Raw genomic sequence first — 27,082 nt, 5'->3', positions numbered from 1 at the left:
TGCCTCTGGGACATTTCCTCACAGTTCCCACTGGCACGTCAAATGCAGCATGGTCAAAGGTCAATTCATTCTCTCTCATCTGAATTTATGCCCTACATTTCTGTTAATGGCATCATGTTGTCATAATTTTCTCTTAGTTTAGGATGAATCCTAGACTCTTTCCTTATCCTAAGGACATAATCATGAATGTGCAAAGATTTAGTACAAAGGCATTCATTGTTTATAGTTTTAAATAGTTGAGAATAGGAATTGGCTAATAAACTATGTTAAATATATACAGTGGAATTCTCTATAATCATTAAAATTACTCAGAAGAATATGCAATAATATGGAAAAAATATTGCTCTCAAGTTGACATAATATGGTACATACAGTACAGTCCCATTCCATTTTTAGATGTTTATGGATGCATAGATAAAAGATGAGAAAAATAGCCACTGAAAAAATTTTGTTGCGGCTTTTCTGTCTTGTAGGATTATGAGTGATATTCTAATTTTAATTTTTTTCTCTTACAAATTTTCTAAAATCATCCACACATTTCTTCCATGTTAGAAAAAAAACCCCTCAAATTTAGAAGAAAAGGAGATAAGTAATGTCCAAGAGTCTTGCAAATACTTTATTAACCTTTTAACAATGGCTGAGAACAGTGCCGGATACATAGTAAGCACTTATAAATGTTTTTTGAATAGTGAATGAAGTAGTGTTATCTCTCTATGCATTTTTGGAAATAACTTTATAGGTTAAGAGTGTTTAATGCTTCAAGCATTCAGTTTGTAGATTTCTTTGAAAAGTATTTTTTTGTTTGGAAGAAAGATTCTCAATAAACACAAAATGAACTAGACTGGATATGGTGGGTGTTTTCTAATATTATGTAATTTATCATTTCAGATAATGTGACCAGAAGAGGAGCCTTTGGAACCAATTCTTCAGAAAACAATTTTACTTCAATAAAATTAACTCAGAGAAATGAACGAAATGATCACCGTCTTAGCGATAAAGCCATCTTTCTTCGTACTTCATCACAGTGTTCAGAAGAGGAATTGGTAATACCATAGCACATTTACAGAAACAGAGAAAAAAAAATCATCATGAATTAAAAAAAAAAAAGAGAGACCGTAATCAGAAACATCGGACAGTTATTGGATCAGTAACTCAGACTCCTAATTTTAGAAGTGCCCTTGGGGTACTTTACTGAAAATCATCATTACATTTCATGATTTCAACAGCCAACTTTTATGATAGTAACTTGGTTGTCCCCAGTTTTTGTTAAAAACCTCTTAAGGATCTGCCGTTTACGATTTTTCTTGAAATTATTTCTGTATTTTACTTGTCCTCTATTTGGGACAAAAGAGTTCCTTTTTATCATTCTCTGTGTAAATGGGGACTTCTTTTGCCTGTCCTGATTCACATCCTTCACACTTAGAGTATGTTATCTTGGTTTTTCCGAGATTTTGTCAATAAATAAATGTTAGATGCTCTCTTCCTAATCTTCAAGACATCATAGACTATATTCTTCTCTTTAGATATGGTTTTTAACTATCAAGGAATCCTAGTGGAAGCTGTTCTGTTTTTTAAGCCATTTGAATTTCTACTTTCTATCTCATCATGTCTTCCCTGTGATATTGTGGACATAATTGTATATGAGATTGTGGTTTTATGCAAGGGAGAAAAATCTCCATGTTAGAGGTGTGTTTCTATACAGCGGATAGCTATAATTCTTCATAGCTTCCTTCCAGTGAGATGATTATGGGGCAAGGACTTTTTTCCCTAGAGGATTCACTGTCTACTGGCAATCATTAGCATTTGGAATTACATTTTCTATTGAGTCTTTAACCAGCATGTGAGAGGCAAAGAATTGTTCTATGGTATATTTTCCTAATAACTTGAAGATGCTGTGTTAGCATTCTCTGATTTGCCCTTCAGAGGTTCACTGGGATGGGATGGGAGCTGGGGTAGTGAGGCGGGGAGTGTTCCTATTTTACACATGAAAAAATTGAGGTTAAGTAATTTACTCTAGGTTACACTGTAGATGAGTCTAGAGGACAGAAGTAGAAGTCAGACCTCCTGAAACCTATTCCCCAATGACTGCTATGACAGTGAATCTGCTGTCACTAAGGTGCAGTGGTCCGTCATGCATAGCTAATTAAGAGAAACCAGAAGGGGAGTTTTAGTGCCTGAAGGGCTATAAGATCAGCTCCTTTATTTTCGGTTGTTTCATGTTCCCATCAATATGTCCTCAATGTTTGTTTTCTTGTTTATTCTTTTTCTTTTTTTTTCCCAGATAGTGATGGATGAAGGTCAAAAAGTAGGCAGTTTCTTTCAAGGTGATCTGAATCAGGCAGGGAAGGTGAAGGTAAGGCATGATTCAATCTTGTTCCATGGCCAAAAACCAAAAAAAAAGAAAAAGCATAAAAATGATAAAAACCTCACAGGTCTCATTTACTGTCTCTCCTACAAATTTGTATTGTCTCTCATACAAATTTCAGCAGATTTTGTCTATATGCTTTGAAAAAAATGGTGTTTGATTACCTTAAGCTATCCTTGGTTGGTTTGGTTCTGGATCTTTTTTCCTCAAAGCTTTACAAATGGAAAGGGTGCTTCAGTAGAGAAACATGACTCTCGTGCCCTTGAACATATACCATTAATTAAGAGAAATGACGATATAACAGATTCTCAAGTTTTAGTACTGAAACCATCATATGGAAGATAAATTTTTGCTGTCACTTGGATGTCCAAAAATAACTGCAGTTATGTGCTTACAAAGCAATGGAAGCTACCGTTTTTAATTCCTGTGAAAAAGCCACGGTCTGGCGAGTAGAGGGTGGGGAAGAAAGACCCAGACTGTGGTTTGAATTCCAATGTTGAGATCTAAATTTATAATTTCACGGTATTTTGTTATGCACATGTTCTAGGTCATAAGCATAAAAGGCACTTTGACATCGTGCCTTTACTAGATCAGCCTTCGTGCCAGTGGTGAAATCATTTTTTTATTTACACTCTTTGGTATTCACTTGAGATGAATTCGTTCATGTCTGAAGTGTTACCATTTTGTTAATCTAAAATGTCTCATTGTCAGCTTGCAGTGGAAAGCAGCATTCCACGTGGAATCGTTTTTCATTGAAATGCTGCTATTGTCTGTAAAGGTCATTTGCTCTGTTTCTTACCTTTGAGGTAATTTTCAGTTTTATTTGCTCGAAAGAGAGAATACTTGATTTTTTGCCCTGCTCACCTCTCTTGTGATCCCCTGGGGCAGGACGATTTTGTTTTCAATGAACCTTCTCTCCTACTTTCTTTAGTTTCTTCTCTCTCTTTGGAGTTTAAAACACACTGTTATGAGAAGAGCCAGACCCACCACCATCATTTGCTTGACAAGCAAAAGCAATAAAACAAAAACAAATAACAGAGACACTGTTTTGGACTGTCTTGATAGTGGTATATATTCTGGGATAGAATCAGGGACAAAAACTTTTCAAAAACTCCCCAGACTGTTTTTTCCCTTTCAGTATAGAGATTTTCCTATGGTATCTACAAAATCCAGGCCACCTTCCAGATTTACTGCTTCTTTCCGCTGTCTCTGGGAAAGACTGAACACAGAGGTCTCTAGCTGAGGCTCAAAAGTTAATGAGAAAAGTGAATTTAGTTGCTTACTTGAGTGTTGTGGAAGTGGATTCATTGATTCTTAATTGCATTTTTTTTCTAGATCTAATTTGCATAAAAATGATGTTAATCCTTTTCTAGGTAGACAATTTCTTTGATTTAGAAGACTTGGACGTGGATGAAGAGATTGAGCCCCCAATGAGCAAGGGTATGCTTCCTGTTTCCTTTCTACATGGCTTGACCTCTTTCTAGAAAATACAAATAAGATTTTAGACAGCTTTTCTTTTCTTTCTTTCTTTCTTTCTTTTTTTTTTTTTTTTTTTTTGGCACTCCTTACCTCTACTTTTCCAGAGATCGGGAAAACTGGAGTCCTGCAGTTTCTTTTTTGATTATAAAGATTTCAGCTGAAAGGTCAAACAAAGCGTGTTGAAGGTTGTAAAGTGTTTGGTCTTAAATGAAAGAAAGGTGTTCTTCCCCCGCCTGCCATTTACCATATGATTGATTTTTGGATAATTGTCTCAACGCAGAGCCATTTAAGTCAAACCCTTATTTCTTAGAAGCACCATGTTGTAAATTGAGATTATTTTTGAGTGCTACATAAAATACCCGTTGATCATAAAAATCATAAAAATTATGAGAATTGATCATAAAGTAAACAAAAAGAAAATAAAACCCAAATCTCTGCTTTGATAAATATTTATTAATATGTAAACCTAACACTTAAAACTAGAGATATATTGTGAATGTTTTTTCCCACACGGGCTGGGCTGAGAGACACTGATAGCCCACTGATGTTTATGTAGATGAGGCCTTTTCCTGTCCTGGTTAACATTTCTCTGTACGCGTAGGTATCCTTTGTTGGTCAGAGGAGATTTGAAATATGTGTAAAATTTGAGTTGTTCTGAAAACTTTCCTTCCTCATTTAATAGGCAAGAATACCTCAAACTTAATGCTGAATGTTGGGGAAGGGGCAGTTTCCATGGGGACTTGGTTGCTGGCGTTTGACTGTTGTTTGCAGTCGTTAGGCGGTCATAAACAGCGATTATGGCCGTTATTGTTGGGGAAGGGGCTGCTTTATAATCACACAGGAGTTAAGATGCAGGGTGTAGTTGGTTGGGGGATGGCCACTGTCTGTAAATTGACTGTGTAAGCCTCTGCCTTGGCTTCTCTGGTTGCCTGAGTTTGAGAGGCTTTGGTAATTGGAAGCAATTAACATTTTTATTCTGCTTCCAAATGTCACACTACTCCATTGCGGGGATTGTTACTCAAGCACTCTATTAACCAGTAGACTTTGCAGATTTTTTTTTTCCTAACTTACTTGATTCAAGGGAGATCAGAGATCTAACAGACTGCTGGGAGAGGCTCTCTTAACTTTAATGCCTTAGGCAGCTCTGACTTTATTAGAGCAGTTTAGGGGCTCCGATTGGATTAGAAGGGATTGCTAAGGATTTATGAGGAAGTCAAATTTGTAGAGTAAGCACACTGTTTCTGGGTTTTGGGTGATTTGGGGAAAGGAGGCAGATTCCTGGGGCCTGTTGCCAGGAAGGAGTCTAATTCAGAAGGTCTTTTGTGGCACCTAGTGATCTGCATTTTTAACCACCACCCCACTATCAGGGGATTCTGATATAGTTCATGTGTGGATGATACTTGAAGTCTGCATGTAGACACTTGCAACATAAGATTAATTGCATAGGAGGGCACAGAAGTGCACAGGTTGAACATTTTCGTGGTGGTTTGAACTTACTGCTTCCGGCCAGTAATGAGAAAGTCTGTATACTGACGTAATCCTGCTTAGGCAAGGAATCTAATTTTGGTTGTATCAATATTTTAAATTAGTCTTCTTACCTTTTCCATTATTTTTACATTGTTTCCTTTAAACATTTTCAAGTTACTTTTCTGTTCCCGAATCTATTTCTGTTGTTTAGAAACATTGCATAAAAAGTCTCACTAGTATGATTTTTCCAGAAATCAGATAACAGGTAGTCTTGCATTTGTGTATAAAGGCTTGCTGAGGCAGAACTGAGCCTCAGCAGAGCTAGTCAAGACCTTTCCAGGTGTAAAATAATATGAAAAGTCAAGGCTAAACAGCAACCTAGGCTTCAGTGATCTATTCCAATTACTGAAAAGACCACCAGACTTAAAAATTTTCATAATGCACAATCTGGGTCATATGAAAGGAAAGAAAAAAGAAATAGTTGTGCCAAGGTGAATTTTAGTTTGGGTCTAATTTGTATTACACTTCAGGAATGTGAGCAGAAGGCAAATATTTATATCAGATGGGAAATGTGACATTTTAAATAGGCAAGTTGCTTGTATAATTTTGGCAGCTGAGAGGTTTACTGATTAGATTCTGTTGTTATTGTTTAAGCAACAGATTTGCCTGGGGCAACAAGGTAGTAAGTTGCATATTGTTTTTCTGCCATTGACTTTATTTGTTCACCTTTTTCATTTTCATAAATATTCACCAAGATTCAGGCACTTGATTCTGTCCCGGTATTTGGCTTATTTTTTTGGCAGCCTAGGCGGAGACAGTTTTTCTAAGCAGCCAACTCAGTACCATGCTATTGACCAGTTGTAGCAGGGAACTTTGGCCACAAAGTTTGGTGCCCTGTGTTTATCTGACGTCACATTAACCATTTTTTCCTCCTTTGAGATAAGATAGTTAACCTGATGGTTAGCTACTGCCATGCTCCAGACGGTTATCCAGAAAGATTATTATTTGGAGTAGGTATTAGTTATTATGCTTTGGCCATCAGAGTAGGAAGACTCTTCTGGTCATCTTCATTTTGCCCCCTCTCCACCCCCAGCTGGCCCAGCCTGTTCTCTGGGTGAGTGCAGAAGGTCAAAGAGGTCTAGTTTTGAGGCCTAATTTTCAGAATTTTACTGTCTTATACAGGTTTCCTGACCAGTGGATGTACTTATGCTGTGGTTGATTGTGTTGAATGAAAATGGGCAACTGATTCCTGCTCAAAGATTGGCAGTCCTATTTGATTTTCATTTTCAAGCTCTCCATTACTCCCACTTCTCATGAAGGCGTTGGTGTCTCTCTCTCTCCCTCTTTTTTTTTTTTTTTTTTTTTTAATTCTTTCCTTATCTGCAACTTCAGCCTATGAATGACCTGGACTCTTATTCAACAGATATTTAACAACTGTGACTGGATCCTGGAATAAAAGAATAAAACAAATCTTGTTCCTGTCCTTATGGAAATCCATAGTTTATTGGAAGAATCAGACACTAACCAGATCACAAATATATAATTATAAATTGTTCTAGATCTCACGAGAGCATACGGCAGGGGAATTTAATTTGTCTGTGCATCAGAGAAAGCACTGAGAGCCTGAGATCTAAAGGATGAGTAATTATTAACTAGGTGAGGGGGTGGAGTGAGGGAGATGGGTGGGCAGGAGGGTATAGAAACAGCATAAGCACAGCATGTGTAAAGGTCCTGAGCTAGGAGAAGATGGCATATTTCAGCCAACTTAGAGTTTAGGCATTTTATTTACTTTACACTTGGGACCATTAAAAATCTTTCATTGCTTAGAAGATCACTAAAAACATTGAAAGGGAAAAATCCTTGCTTCAAAATGTCCCTCTATCCCTGTTACTCCAATTTTTTTTGTTTTTAATGTGCAAACTTATCCATCTGTTAAATTCCAGCTTGAAAGCCATGTCAACCACAAAGGCAAATGCTTCCACTCCATTCCTGAGAAAAGAACAGAATTGGGAAAATAATTCCACCCTTTCAACAATTCCTCTATTTATTTCTCCCCAAGGGAAAAGGAAAGCATTATCTCATTGGAGAGTCTGGGGAAAAAACTGATGTGTATGGATGAGACCTGTTGTTTCTTTTTTTGGGTTCATGCTATTTGGAAGGTGCATGTCCTCTCTTTGGTGTATGTACTACTTTTCTTATAGTAGACACACTTTAAATGGGGCCCACGACCTGAGAGATAGATTGGAATCACTTGAGGAGCTTAAAAAAGAAAAAGAAAAAGAAAAAAAAAAAAAGAATACCTGGATCCTGCGTTTGGAGATCCTTTTTCCAGTATTCTGGTGTGTGTCCTGGGCATTGGCAGTTTTTAAAGCTTCGCAGGTGACTCTAACATGCAGTCGAAGCTGAGAACCATCTCTAGACAGATGTCTGAAGGTATCACTCTTTGAGCCCCTACTCTAAGGGCTCTGGGATGTGAAGAGATTCTCCTTATACCTGGTTGGATTTGTGTCATCTGTGCAGACTCACTCGCAGGTGGGATAGCCCAAGCTTTAGACGTGGGAGGAAAGTTTGATAAACAAGAGGCCCAATCGTGATTGCAGGACAAGCTCCATTTTCAAAGTCAGCTCTATTAGTTATAAAGCTCATATTTTGATCCTCATCTTTTTGACTCCTGTATGTATTTTTCTTTTATTTCTGTATTTAAAGATAAGGGATATGATTTATTATCACTTTCAAATGCCAGCTCTACCCATGAAGTAAGTCTTCCCCGATCTTTCCAACCTTCTCCTTGGATGGGCAGTAATCTTCCTGTTTTTACATTTCCACTTTTATTTATTCTGCCGTTATTTTTTTTCTCAAAGTAGGTTTTGGTTAATGTGTCTCTTGAAAGTGGCGTATGGTTTATTCATATGCATCTATACACACACACACACACACACACAAAACTTCATCTTTTAATTGGAGTGTTTAATCCATTTGCATTTAATGTAGTTGTTAATATATTTGGCTTTAAACCTCTTATCTTACTATTTTGTTTTCTACTTGTCCTGCCAGTTATTTGTTCCTTTCTTCACTCATTTTTTTGCCTATTTTGGATTAATCAAGTATTACTGTATTATTGTTTCATTGCCCCCTATTTTTGCTGGGTAGAGAATTCTAGGTTTGTAATTATTTTTTTCAGCATTTTAAAGATGGTATTCTATTCTGTTATGGTGTTAATTTTTCCTCTATCAAAAACTGTCGGAAAAAAATGTCAATCTGATTGCTGTACGTTTGAAGATAATGTTTCTTACCTCATTTGAGCGGTTTTATGATTTTCTCTGTTTTTGTTTTTCGGTAATTTCACTGTGCCTCGGCATTGTTTACTTTGTATTTATTCTGCTTGGGGTTTGTAAATGTTGGGGAATTCTCAGCTGTTATGTCCTCAGATATTATCTGTGCCCAGACCTTTTCACCATGTCCCGCATATCACTTATGCTCTTTCCTGCATTTTCCATCTTTTTTTATTTCCTTTCTTGCTCCAGTCAGAATATTTTCTACTATCTATGTTCCAGTTCAGTAATCCTTTCTTGAATTGTGTCAAATATGATGTTAAAGCCATCAGTATTTCACTTATAGTTTTCAAGAGATTTGGAATATCTATTTTTATGGATTTCAGTTCCCTGCCAAAATTCTCCATTTTTGTCATATATTTATTGGAATATATTAAGTAAAGTGCATGTCTCATAATTCCAGTAACTGAGATGTCCTGTGGGTCCATTTATATTGTTAATTTTCCCTTTTGATCCAGTGTCTTTGTGTACCTGGTAATTTTTGTTTGAATGCTGAACATTTTATATAAAATATTACATAGGCTCTGGATGATGTTATCTTAATCTTGTTTTAGAGAAGCTTCTCTTCAACATTTTGCTAGAAGTTAGAGTGGTCATAGATCATTTTAATCCAACATGGGATTGAGCTGATTTGGTGACTGGGTTTTAGGCTTTATGAGGGCCGCTCTACTTCTTGCTTACTCCTAGGGTGTAGCCCTTCAAGGTAAATCACAGCCCCTCCTTCTTGGAGGTCCTGAACTCTATTTTTTTTATCTTCACAGCACTGTGAGTCTGCTGGTAGTTCTGCTAAGCTTCTCAGCCTCTTAGCCTATTTCTTCTTCACTTCTTGGGTTTTCAGCCTCTCCTTACAAATGAGTAAATGCCGTTAAGTTGAAAAACAGCTTAGACTCTTAGACTCACTTTCAGTACTTTCCTTCTGCCCAGGATCTTGGCCCCTCAGGTCCTGGGCTTCCCTGGTAGCTCTCCAATGCCTTTAAGTAGGTGGTTTTTTGTTGTTGTTGTTTGTTTGTTTATCATTTATCCAGCTTTTCTAGTGTTCTTAGTGGGACGGTCAGACTGATATTAAATGTGATCTGGGAGCTCCTTGGGAAACCCCCAGGTCTGAAGGTCAAATATATTGACATTTGCACTGATGTTGCAAAAGCAGTGATGGATAAAGATGCTAGTAACTTAGTGTGAATCAACGTAGAAGCACCAAACTATATTAGTAGTCACTGAATCTTCACTGTCCTGAATTTGTATTTAAAACAAATGCCAGTTTCCATTGAAAATGTCCTTGATGAAGTGGTAAAAATTATTAATTTTATTAAATCTTGATCCTTGAATATACCTCTTTTTAATGTTTTGCATGTGTAAAGCAATTCTGCTGCATACTGAAATACAACAGTTGTATTTCATGTATACATGAAATACATGAAAATTTTTTCATGGAAAAAATGAGAAACTTTTTCATGAAAAAATACTTGTGCAATTGAGTAGTATGCTGAACTTGTTTTGTTTTGTTTTTCTTTCATGGATCAACATTTTTATTTGAAGGAATGACTGACAAAGTATAGTTGTCAAAAAGGAATGAAGTGAGCCTGTCTCTTCAAGACGAACAGCTGACAGTATTCATTGCCAGTGATCAAATTGGCAATGGATCAAGTGAAAATTGGATTTTTGGAAAACTTATAACTAGTACTCTGAGCTGGACAGCTTCCCAATATTTAAAGGCTTTTCTGATAAAATTGGTAATGTTTACTAATGTGATTTTTATATTGCATAATGAAATACGTCAGCATTTGAAAGATCTGCATAACACAGTGAAAGACGATTTACCAGATAACCAATTTATGATGTTACAAAATCATGCACAGGAGAACGAGCCATTCAACGTGTAAAACAGACCAATGGATTTTAACAGAAGAGTATGAAAAATTCACTGAAAGGGTTTCATATTGCACACCGAAATTATTTTTAAAAACTTTAACATTTGTCATTATCTAGTGTGGTATCAAAGAAGAATATCCCCAGTTATATAAAGAGAGTATTAAGATAGTCCTCCCCTCTCCAGCTACGTATCTGTGTGAGGCTAGAACTTCTTCATTTTCGTCGACTGAAACAGCACATTCCAAAAATTGAATGCAGAAGCAAATATAGAACCCAGCTTTCTTCTATTTAAGACAGACATTTAAAAGATTCAGAAAATGTAAAACAAGGCTTCTCTTCTATTTTCTTTGCTTTTGGAAAATGGATTTTTTTATTAATAAAAATGTTTATTTTAATATGTGATAGTATTTTAATGATTCAACAATCAAATATTTGAAAATTTATATTTTAATGATCAAATAATCAAGTATTAGAAATTTTAATTTCGAATATGGTAAATATTGATAGATATAACTCGCATAAACAAAAGCTCTTTGGGGTCTTCAAAAAATTTTAAGAACAAGAACCACTGACATAAACTATCATAGCTGGAAGTTATGTGCAGAAAAGGCCTGAGTACATTTCTCATCTGTATCCTTTTTGGTCTTGAGGAATGCCCAAAATTTCAGGAAATTTTGACCATTTCTACATGGCAACAAAGGAGTGGTTTGGTTAATTTTATAAATAATGACAAGCAGACTATTATTGTTGTCTAGATTATCAGATATCCGGTAGATTGCTTACTTTTTAATATTATATTAAGTTACATGATTATAACCGTTGACTTGCTGGTCATTGGCTAAATAAAGACAAATGGCACGAACATATAGTTTATAAACGTTGGACGTTCTTGTCATGTAGCTGAGAAAGAGACTGAAATGCATTCAACCAGGCTTGCCATCCAACATCAGGATTCTTTTTTGTGTCTTTCCTTAACTCTGCAGAGCACATCAGTCAAGTTGGTGGTATTTAGTTAAGAAGAAAACAATGTTTTAGAAACAATAAGGTCAGATGAAGTGTCTTAAAGATCAGATTTCAGTTTGGAAAGCTTTACAGAGAACCTCAGAAATTCCATTCCCCACCATCAATGAATACAATCATTTTCCCCCGAGAGAATGAATATATAAATGACCCATCAGTGATTGTGAAATGGCTGAAAGATATCTTTCTGTATAACTTATGTCTTAGACTGTTCATGTCCATGCTGGTTTCACTCTTTTATGAATCTGTCCTGTTTAGAGTTAAAGCAGTTCAGTTTTTGTGTTGGTTATTCTCTGATTTTATGTGTGAAAATCTTAACCCTGTAAAAAAAAATTTAGTTTTTGAGGGTAAGGGCTATACATATTCTGCATCATTCACAATGTCCTGTGGATAGGTAGACTCTTCATACTTGCTGTTCAGTTTAAAAGTTGAGATGTGGGAAATTCATTTCCTTGCTGCAAGCATGTGTTGAGAATTTACTACGCATAAGGTGCCATGTTTGTCTCCAACAGCTGTGCGTTTGTGCATTCCACTTTTACACCAGAGAAACAAATGACAGCAACTGGAAGTGTGGTGGATACTGAGTCATATTGTTTTGAAAGAACTGTTCCCATGGCAGTGGAATTCTTATGAGAGAAACCACTTTTTTGAAAACCATGCCTTCTTCACAAACCTACGAGGGACGTGAAGAGTTTCAGCAAAGGAGTTGCAGAGTTGTCCTTCTTGGTGCACAGTATTGATAGTCAGATTTTAAATAGCTCTGAAAGCACAACTGATTTTGATTTTACATTCGAAGTGATTTTACACTGGCAGCCAATGGGTCTGATAGATACTGGTTTTGACATTAAGAGGCTTGAACCTTTCTCTTTTGCCTCTGTTGTTGGCAGGCCCCTAACCAGTGAGGGAGTTTAGCTCTGGACTCCTAAAGGGATACCTTAGAAAGCCAGTTTTTCCACCAACCTTATAGAGTTTAAAAATATTATTTCTCTGGTTATAAAATTGTAAAAGGCACTGAACGCTGACTAATCATGCGAATGTGCTATCGTAGTGACACTTCTTGGCCCTGAGATTGGAGGTACAATCTGATAGATTTAAATAATATATGTGATGAAAATGCTTACTTAAAAGTAAGTTCATGATGTGACATCAGGAGCTAAGAGCATGGGCTCTGCAGACAGACTGCAGCTGTGGCGCCTTGAATGAGGTGATTCTCGGTGTTAGAGCTCGTTGCCTGCAAAACAGGAAATAATAGACTTGTTGAGAGGATTAGCTGAGTTAATGCATGTAAAATGCCGGCTATTATTATTGTTTTTATTTCTCCTTATTAATCAGGTCATATTCCACGATTTCAGTAATTAATCATAGTAGAACTTCCTTCTTCACCATCCTTCTGCCCACGTGCTCAGTTTCCAGGCTGTCTGCCTAGGCTCTCTGTTACTGAAGTCTTAAGAATTTTGTAATCATGTTTTTTGTGAAGGTGATAGCTGCAGTGGTGAGAGATGTATTTCAAATAATACCTGCTCAGTTACCTCCTCTTATATGCTGCTATTGGCAACAGCCAAGGCATGCCTGTTGTTAATTAATCACTTCCACTGAGAACTTAATTAGGATCATCATTGAGTAGCAGGCAGCAGCATCCCACACCAGCTGCAAGTCATTGGTTGGCTCCGGCAGCCGTTCTGGTCCTGCAAAAACTTAGACTGAGAAGGAATCCTGTTGTGTGTCTATTTGTTTTTCTGTCTTCGAAGAAAGCTGTAGTAGGTCATCTGTTGTCTGTGATGCATCCGGGTTCTGTCACACATGCAAAAATAAGGGAACATATCCACTTCTAAGGGATCGATCAGAAAACCAAGATTGGCTTTTGAATTCTTGTGATTGTGCCAAACAAGCCGGAAACACATTGCTGTTGTTTTCAAGTGTTGAGAATTCGGCCATGCATTCCGAGTATGATAGAGTATTTCATTTTTCTGCTGGAAGTTAAAGTTCCTTCTGGCATCATTGTTTTTTAATATTTTTTTTGAAATATTGCCATATTGTTACAGGATGAAATCAGTACTCTATTTTCTTTCTCTTTACCCCCTCAGGAAAATATGGCAAAATGAGGCAAAAGTAGCATCTTCTTGACTTATTTTCCTGTAGAAGTAGAAATTGGGTTGAGGGTGAGAGTCGTGATCAAGTTATTCCCAAAACAACATTTCTCCCAGACCTTTTGGATGGATTGTAACATTGCAACAATAAAATAAAAACTAATGCACCGACGGCTTCTATTTTATAGAAATGAGAATCCCTTGAGTCAAGTTCTCAAATGAGGACAGGCATTGTGAAATGAGCATATTTGCTCATTCTTTTGACTGTCATAGGCTTTTAGATGATTTAGGTCAACTGTGGACTTGGTGAAGGATCAAGCGAAATGTTTTGTATTCAACAGATTTGCTGCTGCTTCCAGGAGAGGTGGAGCAGGACGTGAGCACGAGTGTTCCTTCTTATGTTCCTTCCATGGCGCAGCCTCTTATCCCCGGAGTGAAGCCAAGGCCCACTGGAAAAGAAGCAAACAAAGAAAGGGAGGAGGTACTCCACAGGGAATTCAATCCTCTTGAAATTGCCTCGATTTTGAAACTAGTCTTTTCAGAGAAATGCCACTATACCTGTGTGCTTCTGTGTGTTTCTGAGATTTGGGAAAATTTAGAATTCGAGTTGCTTAATTGGGTCCCTCTCACTGCTTTCTCTCTCTAATGTGTATAATCCCTTTTAAACACGCAGAGGGCAATTATGTTTTTACATGAGAACTATTTTTGTGTCATGATGTTCGCCATGCTACAGGGACAGTGCTACTTGGGGACTCCTCAAGAGAAAGGATGGAGAGTTTTCTTATCTCTTTTAGTCTGCATTGGCCATTTTTCTTTTCATTATTGTTTCCAAGGTCCTAAAAACATTTTGCTTTAAAGTAAGAGCAGGCTGCTATAATAGGGAATCCCAATAATAATTTAGTGGCTGTAAGGAGACAGAAGTTTATTTCTCACATGTAACAGTCCATAGAGAGCCTTTAAAGTGAGCGGTGGTTCTGTTCCCTGGGGTCCCTGTGGCCCAGGTTCCTTCTTGTTGGATCTCCACTGTGCCCCAGGACATTGTCCTCATGTGCGTGTTCCAAGTCAGGTCACCGTCCTACCTGGAGGGGCAGGGGAAGAGAGCGTGGGGGGCAGCACGTTCCCCCAAGGCTTAGGACTCAGGGCTCTTCATCTCTGTTCACGTTCCACTGGCAACCACTTAGTCACATGTTCCTATCTGGTCACCAGGGAGGTTGGGAAATGCCATCTAGCCACATGCCTCACCAGCGTGGGAGAATGGAACCTGCCACACGTTAACGCTCCCAAATGCACGACTTGGAAGTCATCTTTTTGCCATCATTTGCAGCTCGTCTACATGCACTTAACAAACATGCACTAACCAAGGCCGCTGATGGTGCTGGGTGGTGACCGTTATCACCTTTATTGCTCTAGCATAAAAGGGGATCAGGCACAAGAAGCTGTTAGGGGCTCTTTATTATTGCTTCCCAATAAAAACACTAGGGTGTTTCACGATTATTTAGTCTCTTGGGTACTAGTCTTGTCATTTGAAGATATCCTATTGTGGAAGCAGTCATTCAATCAGAAGTAATCCACACATTTCAATTTTAAATTGCCTTTTTCTCATAGAACTTTTGTTCGCTGCCATCACAAAAGTCTATTTAGGATGCTTGCAGACTTACATTAAACCCCTGAACTGGTTACCAGATAAACTGGTGGAGACAGCTGCTTTTCAATGTGCTTTTTGAATTATAGATTACTTTCTCTGAGTATTAAGAAACTATCATTGCAAAGTGATTTCTAGCAGGAATCAGTTTCTTCTGAAGACTTGTTCATGTTCTTGACTTCAGTTGTGAGCATACAAATTATTGGACCAGCCAGTGGTCAATGGCACCTAGCACTGTTATAGAAATTGTTACAAAGTTATTTTAATTGATGGGTTAAAAAAATAACAAGCACAGAATGATTTCTGAACTCTATCATATAGCCAGTAAAATGCTACTTAAAACCCTGTGTATGGTTATATCTTTAAAAGGAGTATAAATTTCTTTCCAGAAAATGTAACATTTTTAAATGTTCAAATCAAAAGGATAAGAACAATTTTTGTGTTGGCAAAAATGATACATAGATGAATAATGTGCTGCTTTTTAAATATCCAGAGTGGGATTTTAATTTCTAACCACTATTTCTTAGAGAAATGTTTCAGAACTATCTGGAATCATAACACCGCACCACCCCTGCCTTGGTTTAATAGTGTTAATCTTATTTTAAAGTACCCAATGCAGGTAAAAAAACATAATCACCAATTTCCAGCACATGTGTCCTGTAAGGACCTACCAAGGGGCAGTTTTGGGCTAGAGATGGTAGTTGCGTTCTGTGATGTCAGTCTCAAAAGATGAAAATGTATCCTGAATATCGCAACTTCCACTTAATCGCCTAATAATAATCTATAACTTCCTGATATCGACTGGACCCATTTAATTTTTTCCCTAATTTTATCACTGCTTTTCTACATGTGTATTTCCCCCTTACAGTCAAACATTTTTCAAAAACCTTCCACTTTCCCTTTGTGAATAACTTCTCGCTGTAGTTACTCTATTTTGATGAATTTTGGAAGTTCTGAACAGCTTTATAGAACAAAAAGAATCCTTGTCAGGAAGATGAAAAATTGTGAGTTCTTCTCCTCGCTTCCCAAAGTATAGAAGAGGTCATTGAAGAAATTTTTGTAGTATTTTAATGGGAGATTGCCTGTTTTTCCAATTCAAAATGGGACTCTAAAATTTTTCACCAGTAAAGACAGTTTATTTACCACATTACTGTGTAAGATAGCCTGTAGCTGAATGCTGCTTTTATTGATTTGAGCATTAGTTCTATTTACTTTAATTTGCCTATGTGGTACTATGAATGAAAATGATTCCTCCTGTAACAGTGACCCTCTTAGTATAAGTCACATGAGAAATTTTAAGAAAACTAACAGTTTTCTAATAGTGTACAAATTCTATTCCCTGAGAGACTACAAAAAGATTTCAATTAGATTTGAAATTAGACACCTGAAATCCACATATTTCTCTCAGCTCCTTAGGCAAAAATAACAAGTTAATAACTTAATTCACAGTTGTTTTCTGTTTAGTAGTAGGGGATTTGGTGTTCCATTACACAAATTCTGCTCTTTGAAATAAATCAGAAGTTCAGTTTGCAATGTAAAAACCTTGGAGCCTTATAGCTTAGAACCTGAAAATGAACCTAACTTGAAAGAAGAGAATTCCCAAAGTGTGCCACAGTAGCCAGCAGCTGAAATGCATAAACAGAACTGCAGCTTTACTGTATGTGAAAGGCTGTCATTTTGAAGATCACAGTGATGTGTTCCGAACTGCAGTGTACATCAGGGTTCACTTTGAATTACATATATGCCCCTTGTCTTAGAAGACTCTACCTTCACTCGTGTGTGTCTCTATAAAGTTACTTAATTAAAATGCAAAAGAGTCAGAACTAGTGGTGAGTTCATATAGGAGACATGCAATAAGAATTGAGTGAACAAATAAATAATCAAGAAACTTTCCTAGCTACCGGGAGTGACTTTCTGGTATAATAAGATGGTTAAGGTCATTCTCCCTTTCCTTCTCTGTTGGTTCATGCCCCTCAACATGTAAACATATTTAAGTCTTTCCCATCCTTAACGAAGTGAAACAAAACTAAAGAAAAAAACAACCTTCCCTTTACCTTGGACCCCTCTTGGCTACTGTCTATTCTTTTTCCTCCCTTTCTGCGTAGACTTCAGAAACCATTCGCGTGGACTCTGCTTCCTTTCCCCTCATTCCTCATTCAGTTCATTGCAAAATGTCCTTGGTCTAATCACCTGCCTGGACACGTTCAGAACAAAGGTACCGAGTACCCGAGTACGTTACCATTGCCAAATCCCAGCAGATGCTTTTCAGTCTTTATTTTAATGGGGCTCTCTACTGCGTTTTTCACCATTGATCTTCCCTGACACTCAGGGTCCACTGGTTCTCTCTTCCCAGCTCTCCTTGGATTCTTTGTGTATTTCTCTGAATGTTCTTTCTCTGCCTCCTTTGGGAGTTTTCCCTACATGCTCCCCTTAGGAGCTGGTGTTCTTCAGGGTTCCATGCTAAACCTAGAGCTCTTCGCACTTGAATACTTGGATCCGTTTTCATCTATAGGTTACTACCTTTTGTGCTTATGTCTCCAAATCTGTATCTTCAGACCTTTGGCTGAGCTTCAAGTTTGTTTGTTCAGTTGCCTGTTGACAATTCTATCTGGATTCCTTAAGGTACATTCAAATCAGCATGTTAAAAACTGAGCTTGTTTTTAGTGGCTCCCCTTCCTGCATTCTTTCTCTTCGTCCCTTCCTGTATCCAAATCTGTCATCAAGTGCTGGTAATTTTACTTTCTAATATTTTCAAATGTCTGCTCTCAATGCCCTGTTCTCATTATCTCTTGTCTGGACTGCTCCAGCAGATTCCCGACTAGTCTTCTGACTCCCAATCTGCCCTCTGTTCAGTCTTCAAAGTCATCTATCCTGATGTACCTTCCAAGAGGGAAGGTATCCTTCTGTTCTCTGCATGCCTGTGTCTCATTGTAGATGCTCAGTTAACATTGGAATGAAGGAAAGAATTTATTTGAAATGCGTAGATACCAAGTATCTACCTGCTTTCAAAAAATGCTTCAGCGACTTTTCATCTTCTCTGGGAAGGCTAGCATATAAGACCTGTTGTGGTCTGGCACCATCTTCATCTCTTGCCACTCTCTACCTGACAGCTTCTGCTCTGACAGCACTGAACTGCTTGCAGATCCACAGATGTGAAGTTCTGTGTCTTTCTTACTTGGCCTGCTCATGAGACCTGCTTTTGTCTGCAAAACTCGTCTTCCCTCAACCTTGTTAAATAATATTACCCTTGATTCTGCTTAGATAGCACCTCTGCCAGGAAGCCGCCTCTGATTCCTTCCCAAGGCCTTCCAACCTGGGCTGGGTTAGGCGCTCCTTCTCCATTCCCATCACCTCCTAACTATACCATGTGTACTTACTACATTTTACTGTAATCATCTGTTGACGTGTCCATCTCATTTCTCTGTGATTTCATACAAGTCTGCATCTTTGTATCCTCAGCACCTAGCACAGTGCCTAGATTTTTAATAAACATTTGTGGAAAGAATGGAATGTATCTGAATGATTGTAGGAGACTATTCCTCTGACATTTTGATCCAGAGATGTACTGGCCACCTTGTAGTATAGAGTGAAGTGATACCCCAAAAATGTTTTAAAATGTCTTGAGTATCATATATTTTGGCATTGAAAATATGAAATTATTATTAGCTGTGGTTTCTTGCGTTTATATTTCAGCATTTAACTGATTGCCTAAGGAATTAATCTAACAACAATAGCTGCTGTTAATGACTCAGTTTCTAAGTGAAGACATTTTTATTTTTAAGTATATTTTTATATTTGTAAGTGTACCATAAATGAATAATTCTTGTGTTGGCATCATATGTTTATTGGCTAGCGAGAAGCTTATTCCTTGCTGCTGCTTCGGTTAACACCAAATGACTGATGAAGGCAATCATGCTCCAGAAGAGAGAAGAATTTAAGTGTATGAGAACGAACTTAAGGGAAAATCAAAACGTTCCACTTAAGGATAAATTTCTATATCCGTAGTTCCATAATGTTGGATATTATGGCCGAAAGGTGCAATGGGACCCTGGGGAAGGGAGAAGAGTAAGAAGGTGATGGGTTGGACCGTACCTAGGAGAAAGGACTAACTTGGCCATGGGAGTCAACCCTGGTTAGAGAGTCTACATACAGAGAGTCAACATACAAGTGTTAGTCTGTCTGGGTTGCTGACACAAGGTGGGTCATGAGTGGGGTGATGAGTGGGGAGGCGAGTGGGATTTTCTGGAGAGGGGCCCTACTCAGTGGAGAGTAAGTTAAGCTTCAGCACTTTACCCTTTATGCTTCTGTAGCTCTTTTTGCATCCGTTCATTGGGGAGCGTAGAGCACGATAATGAAATCACTCATTTACTTCCGTCTTCTCCCTGAAGGTATAAAACCTCGTGGACACAGATTTTGATTTTTTTCATCCTGTGTTCCCAGTATCCAATTCACATTAAACGCTCAATAAGCATTTATGAAGTGAACACGGAGAGGGGAGGGAGGTGGGAATGTGAGGGTTGTTCATGCCGTGTGAGGGAGTGTGAGGAGGATGGTATGGTCTCCCTGGAATTTTAGCTCAGCAAAGGGATTTGTCTAATTTGAACCCGCTTTCCAGCCTCAGAAGGAGGTAGGTGAAGGCACAGTGAGTGCATCTAGTGAGAGTGACTAGTGAGGTCTAGGCAGGTTTTAGAGGCCTCAGGGTTGGGTTTAAAGTCCTAGTGCAATGGGCAGCCTGAGACTTAGTGGACATGTGAATGGCAGGTCTTCACCAGGCGTCTGTGGGAGCAAGAATCCCATCAGGTGGAAGGCACTGTCAGGGAGAGGGCTTCTCCTCGCCCCTGCCAGGTCCCGGCTTGCAAGCCTCAGAACTTGCTGCTGGGTAGAGTCAGAGGTGGCAGGGATGCTTATGTGCAGGAAATGAGCATATTGCATCATTGCAAATGTGTTTCTTCACTTGAGCTGGTTTTAGCCATATTACCCCACTGTCACTTTGTGGTGACAATAAATTTAATTTTCAGGGACTTCCCTGGTGGTCCCTGAATCCAGTGGTAAAGAAACCAGCTTCCAATGCAGGGCATGTGGGTTCGATCCCTGGTTGGGGAATTAAGACCCCACATACCGCGGGGCAGCTAAGCCCCAGTGCCACAACTACTGAGCTCGCACAACTCAGTGAGAGAGCCCTTGTGCTGCAAACTACATAGCCCACATGCCCTGGAACCCGCGTGCCACAACTATAGAGCCCACATACCCTAGAGCCTGCACCCCGCAGCTAGAGAAGAGAAAATCCGCACACCACAACTAGAGAGAAGTCCTTGCGCTGCAACGAAATATCCTGCATGCCTCAACAAAGATCCAGTGTGCTGCAACTAAGACCGAATGCAGTCAAAAAAAAATTTTTAATTTTCAGAAAGTGACCCACGTGGACAGATCAGCCACTCTTGCAGACTGATTTGCTTCCAGTGTACAGCTGCTCTTTTAGAGATAGTCATGGTGTTATGTGGATCCTTGAGTGCCTTTTTTTATGATAGGCTGTGAGAATTTTTTGAGCTTATTTACAAGAGATCTTTTCTCCCAAAGAGCTATGACTTGGCTTAGTGAAAACTTCAAGGTTGATCTTTGCTGGTGTTGAGAAGGTGAAACTTTATCTGCAGATCGCCTGGAATTCAAATCTTGCTTCTCTCCCTTACCAATTGTGTAGCCTTGGCGAGTTAGTTAACCTTTCAGAGCTTTGCAAGATGGGTTGTTTGAAGATCACTGCTAATGCCTGCATGGTTCCTCGTACTGCGGCTGGCGTGTGGTGGGAACTCAGTGGCGGCTCCCATCATTACCTTTGTCGGGAAAGCACGCAGACACTTTCTGATAAAGAGGAAGTGAACAAGTCTCAGAAATTTGTTCTCTTGCTGGCTTTACTAAGAAAGGATGATAGATGGTTGTGTGTTTGCTGTTAGCACTGCACAGCCAACTACAGGATATAACTTGCTAAACAGATAGGACATAATCTATTTTTCATGCTTTGGAGGTTTTTTTTTTTTTTTTCATCTTTGGTAACAGCACACAGTTGCTGAGCTAGATGCTCCGTTTTCAAGAATATTGCAAAAGCCACTCAATGAGATCATTTTCCATGCAAGAATATTTAAAGCTGATTATAGCTTCAGGGCATTTTTTTCATTCTCCTGCATAAGCCATAGTTTTCAATTATTTCAGCATCACCATGCATAATAGCTGCATAGAGGTGCTGGGTGATTTCATTGTGTCACACACCATTTGCTTTTGGAGAGGCTTAAAAAGGGGTGATACAATGAGATTTAAGGCATTCTCTTTTGTTTATTGGAAAATATGATTTTTTAACCTACCTTCCTTTAGGAAGTCTTTAAAATTCACAGATTATGAATAAGTAGATACAAAATTATTACATCTCTTTGCAGCTACTCTGAGTTGCAGGTAAATTCTGTAATATTTTAAAAATTCTTGGTAGGGGGCTTCCTAGGTGGCACAGTGCTTAAGAATCCGCCTGCCAATGCAAGGGACACGGGTTCGATCCCTGCTGCAGGAAGATCCCACATGCCTCAGAGCAACTAAGCCCTTGTGCCACAACTATTGAGCCTGCGCTTTAGAGCCCGTGAGCCACAACTATTGAGCCCATGTGCTGCAACTACTGAAGCCCACGTGCCTAGAGCCCATGCTCTGCAACAAGAGAAGCCACGGCAATGAGAAGCCCGCGCACCACAACGAAGAGTTGCCCCCACTCTCCGCAACTAAAAAAGATGCCCATGCACAGCAAAAAAGACCCAACACAGCCAGTAAATTAAATAAATAAATAAATTAAAAAAAAATAAAAAATTCTTGGCAGGAAGAAAGGATCCTGGACTTTTTAATTTAAGGTGATACTATGTGTTTTAATTCCTGCTGTTACTGGCCCAAGTACTATCTGAAGAAGTAAGTATATTAAACATAGAGTATTTTTATCTTTGAAAATATTTTATTGATACAAGTCTTTTTTAGTAAATGGTAAAAATGTCCTTAAGGTTAACCAAAATCTTAAGGTATATTTTCTCACATTTGAATGTAACTCTTAGTTTTTCCATATGCCTGTAGCCCAAACACTACAAATGGTAGAAATGTAATGAATGTGTGCAAGAGAGACTTTCTGATTCTTGCCGTGGGCGGAATTAGTTAATGATATTCATTCAGCTGCAGGGTGGTACAAATGAGGCATATTAAGAGGCTTAAATTAGGTCAAATTGAATAATTGAACTTATTCCTTTACTTAAAAACAGTTTAATCAGCTGAGAGTGCTGAAGTCTAAAGGAGTTTAATTAAATATTAATAGGGAGTTTATGTTTTCAACTTTATCCTCATTTACAGTGATTATATATGATTTTGCTCTTTTGTTACCTTTTATAGATAGTCGGAGATGAAGTTCAGCCCTTCTCACTTGATGAAGACTTTGATTATGACACTGTAATGCTAACCCCCAAGTTCACTCCTACAGAGATAGATGCCATCAAAGAGCTATCCAAGCAAAAGAGAAAGAGCGCAGACTTAGAGGAAGCCTGCGACTGATCCACCAAGATATCTTCGTGTTTATTTTTATTTTGTCCTTATTCAAGCAACATTAGAATAAAATATAAGCTTACTATAATCCCCTTTGTGGAATTTGTGTATGTGTTGATTTGTCAGAGTTATTTGTCTGTAAGGAGATGAGACTAAAAAGACCAGAGAGCCCTCTACCCTTACAGAATTCTCTTCTGTCACGTGTCTGCATCCATGGCTGGTAGGGGAGATGGAGGTGGCAAATGGGGACGGGAAGCAGCACCTACATAAGGGTCCATCTGATGAGAGCTCTGCAACTAGGTAAGGTGGGATATTGTAACAAGGACTGGAAACTCCATCCCGCCCCCTTGGGGGGGGGGAGGGGCGGGCAATTGAACATGCAAAACACAGAGAAGAATTGATTATGTGGTAGGTCACTGGTCCCAGCCATCCAGAGACAGTGGTATGAATGGGAGTGCTCAGAGGGGTTGGGCTTCTAGGATTGATTGGGAAAGACTTTACTGAAAAATGAAAGCATCTGAGAATTGATTATATGGCATAGGTTAAATTCTTGCACTTTGTTATTGCTATTCTGCCAGGTGTGAGGAAAGTTACAGAGTAGAAGGAATGATCTCTATCTCCAGAAGTTTAACATATAATTTGAGAAGGCAAGGCATAGATAGAGAAGACAACTAGAGAATGTAAAAACTATTATGAAGTGCTAATTGTGTAAAATACCCATGAATGCTTTGAAGGGAGGAGAAAAAGGGGTGAAGTCACAGAAGAAGGGGGAATGATATGTATGAAGTGATTTTTATTATTGACAGAATCAGTAACAAGTCAAATGTGCTTAGTGTTTTTTTTCTTTGACCGTATATATTTTATTTCTATTTTTTCTTTTCTATTATGGTTTATTATAGGCTATTGAATATAGTTGCCTGTGCTGTACAGTAGGACCTTGTTTATCCATTGTATATATAATAGTTGCGTCTGCTAATCGCAAACTCCCCATCCATTCCTCCCCACCCCGGCCCCCCCTCCCCTGCCCATGTTGGCAACCATAAGTCTGTTCTCTGTGTCTGTGAGTCTGTTTCTGGTTCATAAATAAGTTCATTTGTGTCATATTTTAGATTCCGCATATAAGTGATATCATATGGTATTTGTCTACCTGTGTTTGACTTACTTCACTTAGTATCATCATCTCTAGGTCCATCCATGTTGCTGCATTGGCATTATTTCATTCTTTTTTTTTATGGCTGAGTAATGTTCCATTGTATGTGTATACCAAACCTTCTTTATCCATTCATCTGTCGGTGGACATTTAGGCTGTTTCCATGGCTTGGCTGTTGTAAATAGTGCTGCAGTGAACGTTGGGGTGCATCTGTCTTTTTGGATTATAGTTTTCTCTAGGTTTGTGCCCAGGAGTGGGATTGCTGGATCATATGGCAATTCTGTTTTTAGTTTTGTGAGGAACGTCCATACTGTTTACCATAGTGGCTGCACCAATTTCAAATGTACTTAGTTTTAATTAGTTTTCATACAGGCCTGTGTGTGTGTGTGTGTATGTGTGTATTCATAAAAACTGCCATTTATATTCCTTACAAAAGAATTCTCTTGATTTACTGTTGCTATAGTCAGGTGATTTCCACATCTATTTTACTTTGTCTAGTCAACCAACTTTCACAAAACTCTGTTTATGTGTCAAGCCTATGCTAGGCAATGGAGAGGGTACTAGTAAATTAGACCTGGTCTGACTTAGTGGTGAAGACAAATGTATACACAAATAATTACAGTAGAGCTACACTGTCCAACATCATAGCCACTAGTGTGACCGAGGAACTGATTTTTAAATGTTAATTCTATTTTAATTTAAAATATAAAGTTGATATTTGATGCAGTTATTATGAAACTCTCAAGTCCATTTGAAACAACTTGGGTATGTGAATCTACTTTTTCAATTGTAACTTTTATGACACCTAAATACAGATCACTTGTTTTTGATGACAACTTTGTGTCTAAAATATGCTGTAAAGGTGAGATACACATTGGATTTTGAAAAATTAATGTGAAAAATTATAGAATGTCTTGTTTTTTTTGTATTGTTTACATGTTGAAATGATAATATTTTGGATATATCTGATTAAATAAAATATATTATTAAAATTACCAATTTTTTTTGCCTTTTTAATGAGACTACTGAAACATTTAAAAGCATACAAGTGGCTTGAGTATTTTTCTTTGACAGCACTGCAGTAGAGAGCAATCAGTGTTGTAAGAGTGGTGTGTACTAAGAGCTACCGGGCAAAGCAAGTAGGAGTTATTGAATTATGCCCTAGATTTCTGGGGGATCTGCATAGAGGAGGTGACGTTTGAGGTTGGTCAGGAAGAATCAGTAGGACTTTTTGATTGGAGGCTATTAGAATAGTTTGGGAGATAAAAGCTGGAATTAAGGCAGTGTAAGTGGACGTGGAGGGCATGGATTTGATTAGAGATTTGGAGGTAGAACTAGCAGGGATAGTTGATTGATGCAATGTGGGGATGAGAGAGCAATTGTGAGGTTAAGACAAGATTTTAACTTGCAGTCTATACACACGCTGATTTGAGGAGACAACTGCATTGTGATATAATTATTTACAAGACCAGAGACTCTCTGTCTCCTTTTTTCAAATTTGGTTGCGCCAGGTCTTATTTGCGGCAAGCGGGCTCCTTAGTTGCAGCACGTGGGCTCCTTAGTTGTGGCATGGGAACTCTTAGTTGCGGCATGGATGTGGGATCTAGTTCCCTGACTAGGTATTGAACCCGGGCGCCCTTCATTGGGAGCACGGAGTTTTATCCACTGTGCGACCAGGAAAGTCCCAGAGACTATCTTTTGACTGTCTCTCTCTAGACACACACACACACACACACACACACACACACACACACAGCATTTTGGTATTTTAAATAAAGACTTTGTCATTTTTAAGACACCTCAATTTTATGGACTTAAATAGTTTTATAACAGAAAAAAACAAAACAATCTTTCTAAGTATTCTGAAAGAATTACATTTTGGCAGAGTATTCCATTAACTAGGGCAGGTAGATTGCAAGTGAATGTCACCGCAGGCCATTCTGTCTGAAAGTTGGTGTATTATTGGCATCATTCCTTTTGGCAATTCTTGATTCCTGCATTATTTGGGGCAATTGTGCATTACAGCGAAAGTGACACTGGAAAATGGGTCCCTTAAAGCCTTTGAAGGAAATAGTTTTCTCTCAACTGTGCCATTACTCTTGCCCTAACGAGTAAATACTCCTCTATGACTTTCAGCTTTATGCATCTCTTGAATCCATGTGAATGGTTTGTTTTATGTTGGCTGGTTAACCCTAACCAAGTGCCTTTAGAAGAAGACTGTGCGTGTGTTGATGGATAATGCTTACCCGGATTAGGTAGTGGCATTTAGGATAAGATTAAGAAAGAGTAGAAGATAAGGAGAAGGGCTACCCTAGTAGCACAGTGGTTAAGAATCCGTCTGCCAATGCAGGGGACACGGGTTTGAGCCCTGGTCCAGGAAGATCCTACATGCCGAGGAGCAACTAAGCCCGTGTGCCGCAACCACTGAGCCTGTGCTCTAGAGCCCGAGAGCCACAACTAATGAGCCCACGTGCCGCAACTACTGAAGCCCACGTGCCTAGAGCCCGCACTCTGCAACAAGAGAAGCCACTGCAATGAGAAGCCTGCGCACCGCAACGAAGAGTAGCCCCTGCTCGCTGCAACTAGAGAAAGCCTGCGAACAGCAATGAAGACCCAACACAGCCAATAAATAAACATTAAATAAATAAATAAATATATTTTTTAAAAAGAAGATAAGGAGAAGCTCCTGCAGGTATGTACCAAAATAAGGGTGAAAAACATGACAATTTTAAGAATATCTTGAAATAATGTGGCAGTTGCAACACAAACTAGCTTGAATGGAGAAAGTTTCACTCCAAGCCTGCAATACCAGCCCTAGCTTGTTCAGCGTGGTGGCTTACCAAGCAATCATTCCTTCAGGGTCCATCTTATGGGAAGTCACATAGGAAGGAGAAAAAATATTTAGACCTGATGTTGAACTTCCTCGATGCCTTCATTAAGAAATTTCTTTTCCCATGAATGAGATAGAGCTGTATCCTCATTTATATAAAAGAAAATTTCCTTATGTGCTAGGTAATTGTATGCTTGAATTAAAATATGAAAAAGACAAAATTTTCATTTCATTGGCTTGTTTTTTGGAGGTCAAAGGTACATGAATACAATAGCATGGGAAATGAC

At 38.5% G+C, this 27,082-nt stretch overlaps 1 protein-coding gene across 3 annotated transcripts in view; it reads left to right on the top strand.

Moving 5' to 3' along the window:
* The window catches only part of IFTAP (intraflagellar transport associated protein), a 60,788-nt gene extending 35,921 nt beyond the window's left edge, over positions 1–24,867 (top strand). For all 3 annotated transcript variants that reach the window (XM_057695385.1, XM_057695387.1, XM_057695388.1), the window contains 5 exons: positions 889–1,043; positions 2,282–2,353; positions 3,739–3,805; positions 13,961–14,100; positions 22,666–24,867. In XM_057695385.1, coding sequence (XP_057551368.1) covers positions 889–1,043; positions 2,282–2,353; positions 3,739–3,805; positions 13,961–14,100; positions 22,666–22,824 — 593 coding nt within the window. In that variant the 3' untranslated portion in view covers positions 22,825–24,867. The remainder of the gene's footprint in view (positions 1–888; positions 1,044–2,281; positions 2,354–3,738; positions 3,806–13,960; positions 14,101–22,665) is intronic.
* Positions 24,868–27,082: the final 2,215 nt, after the last annotated feature.

This window comes from Hippopotamus amphibius, chromosome 9, assembly GCF_030028045.1.
Source record: "Hippopotamus amphibius kiboko isolate mHipAmp2 chromosome 9, mHipAmp2.hap2, whole genome shotgun sequence".
In the NCBI taxonomy this organism is placed as follows: domain Eukaryota; kingdom Metazoa; phylum Chordata; class Mammalia; order Artiodactyla; family Hippopotamidae; genus Hippopotamus; species Hippopotamus amphibius.
Note: the sequence above shows the minus strand (reverse complement) of the source record. Positions and strands in the feature narration are given on the sequence as shown.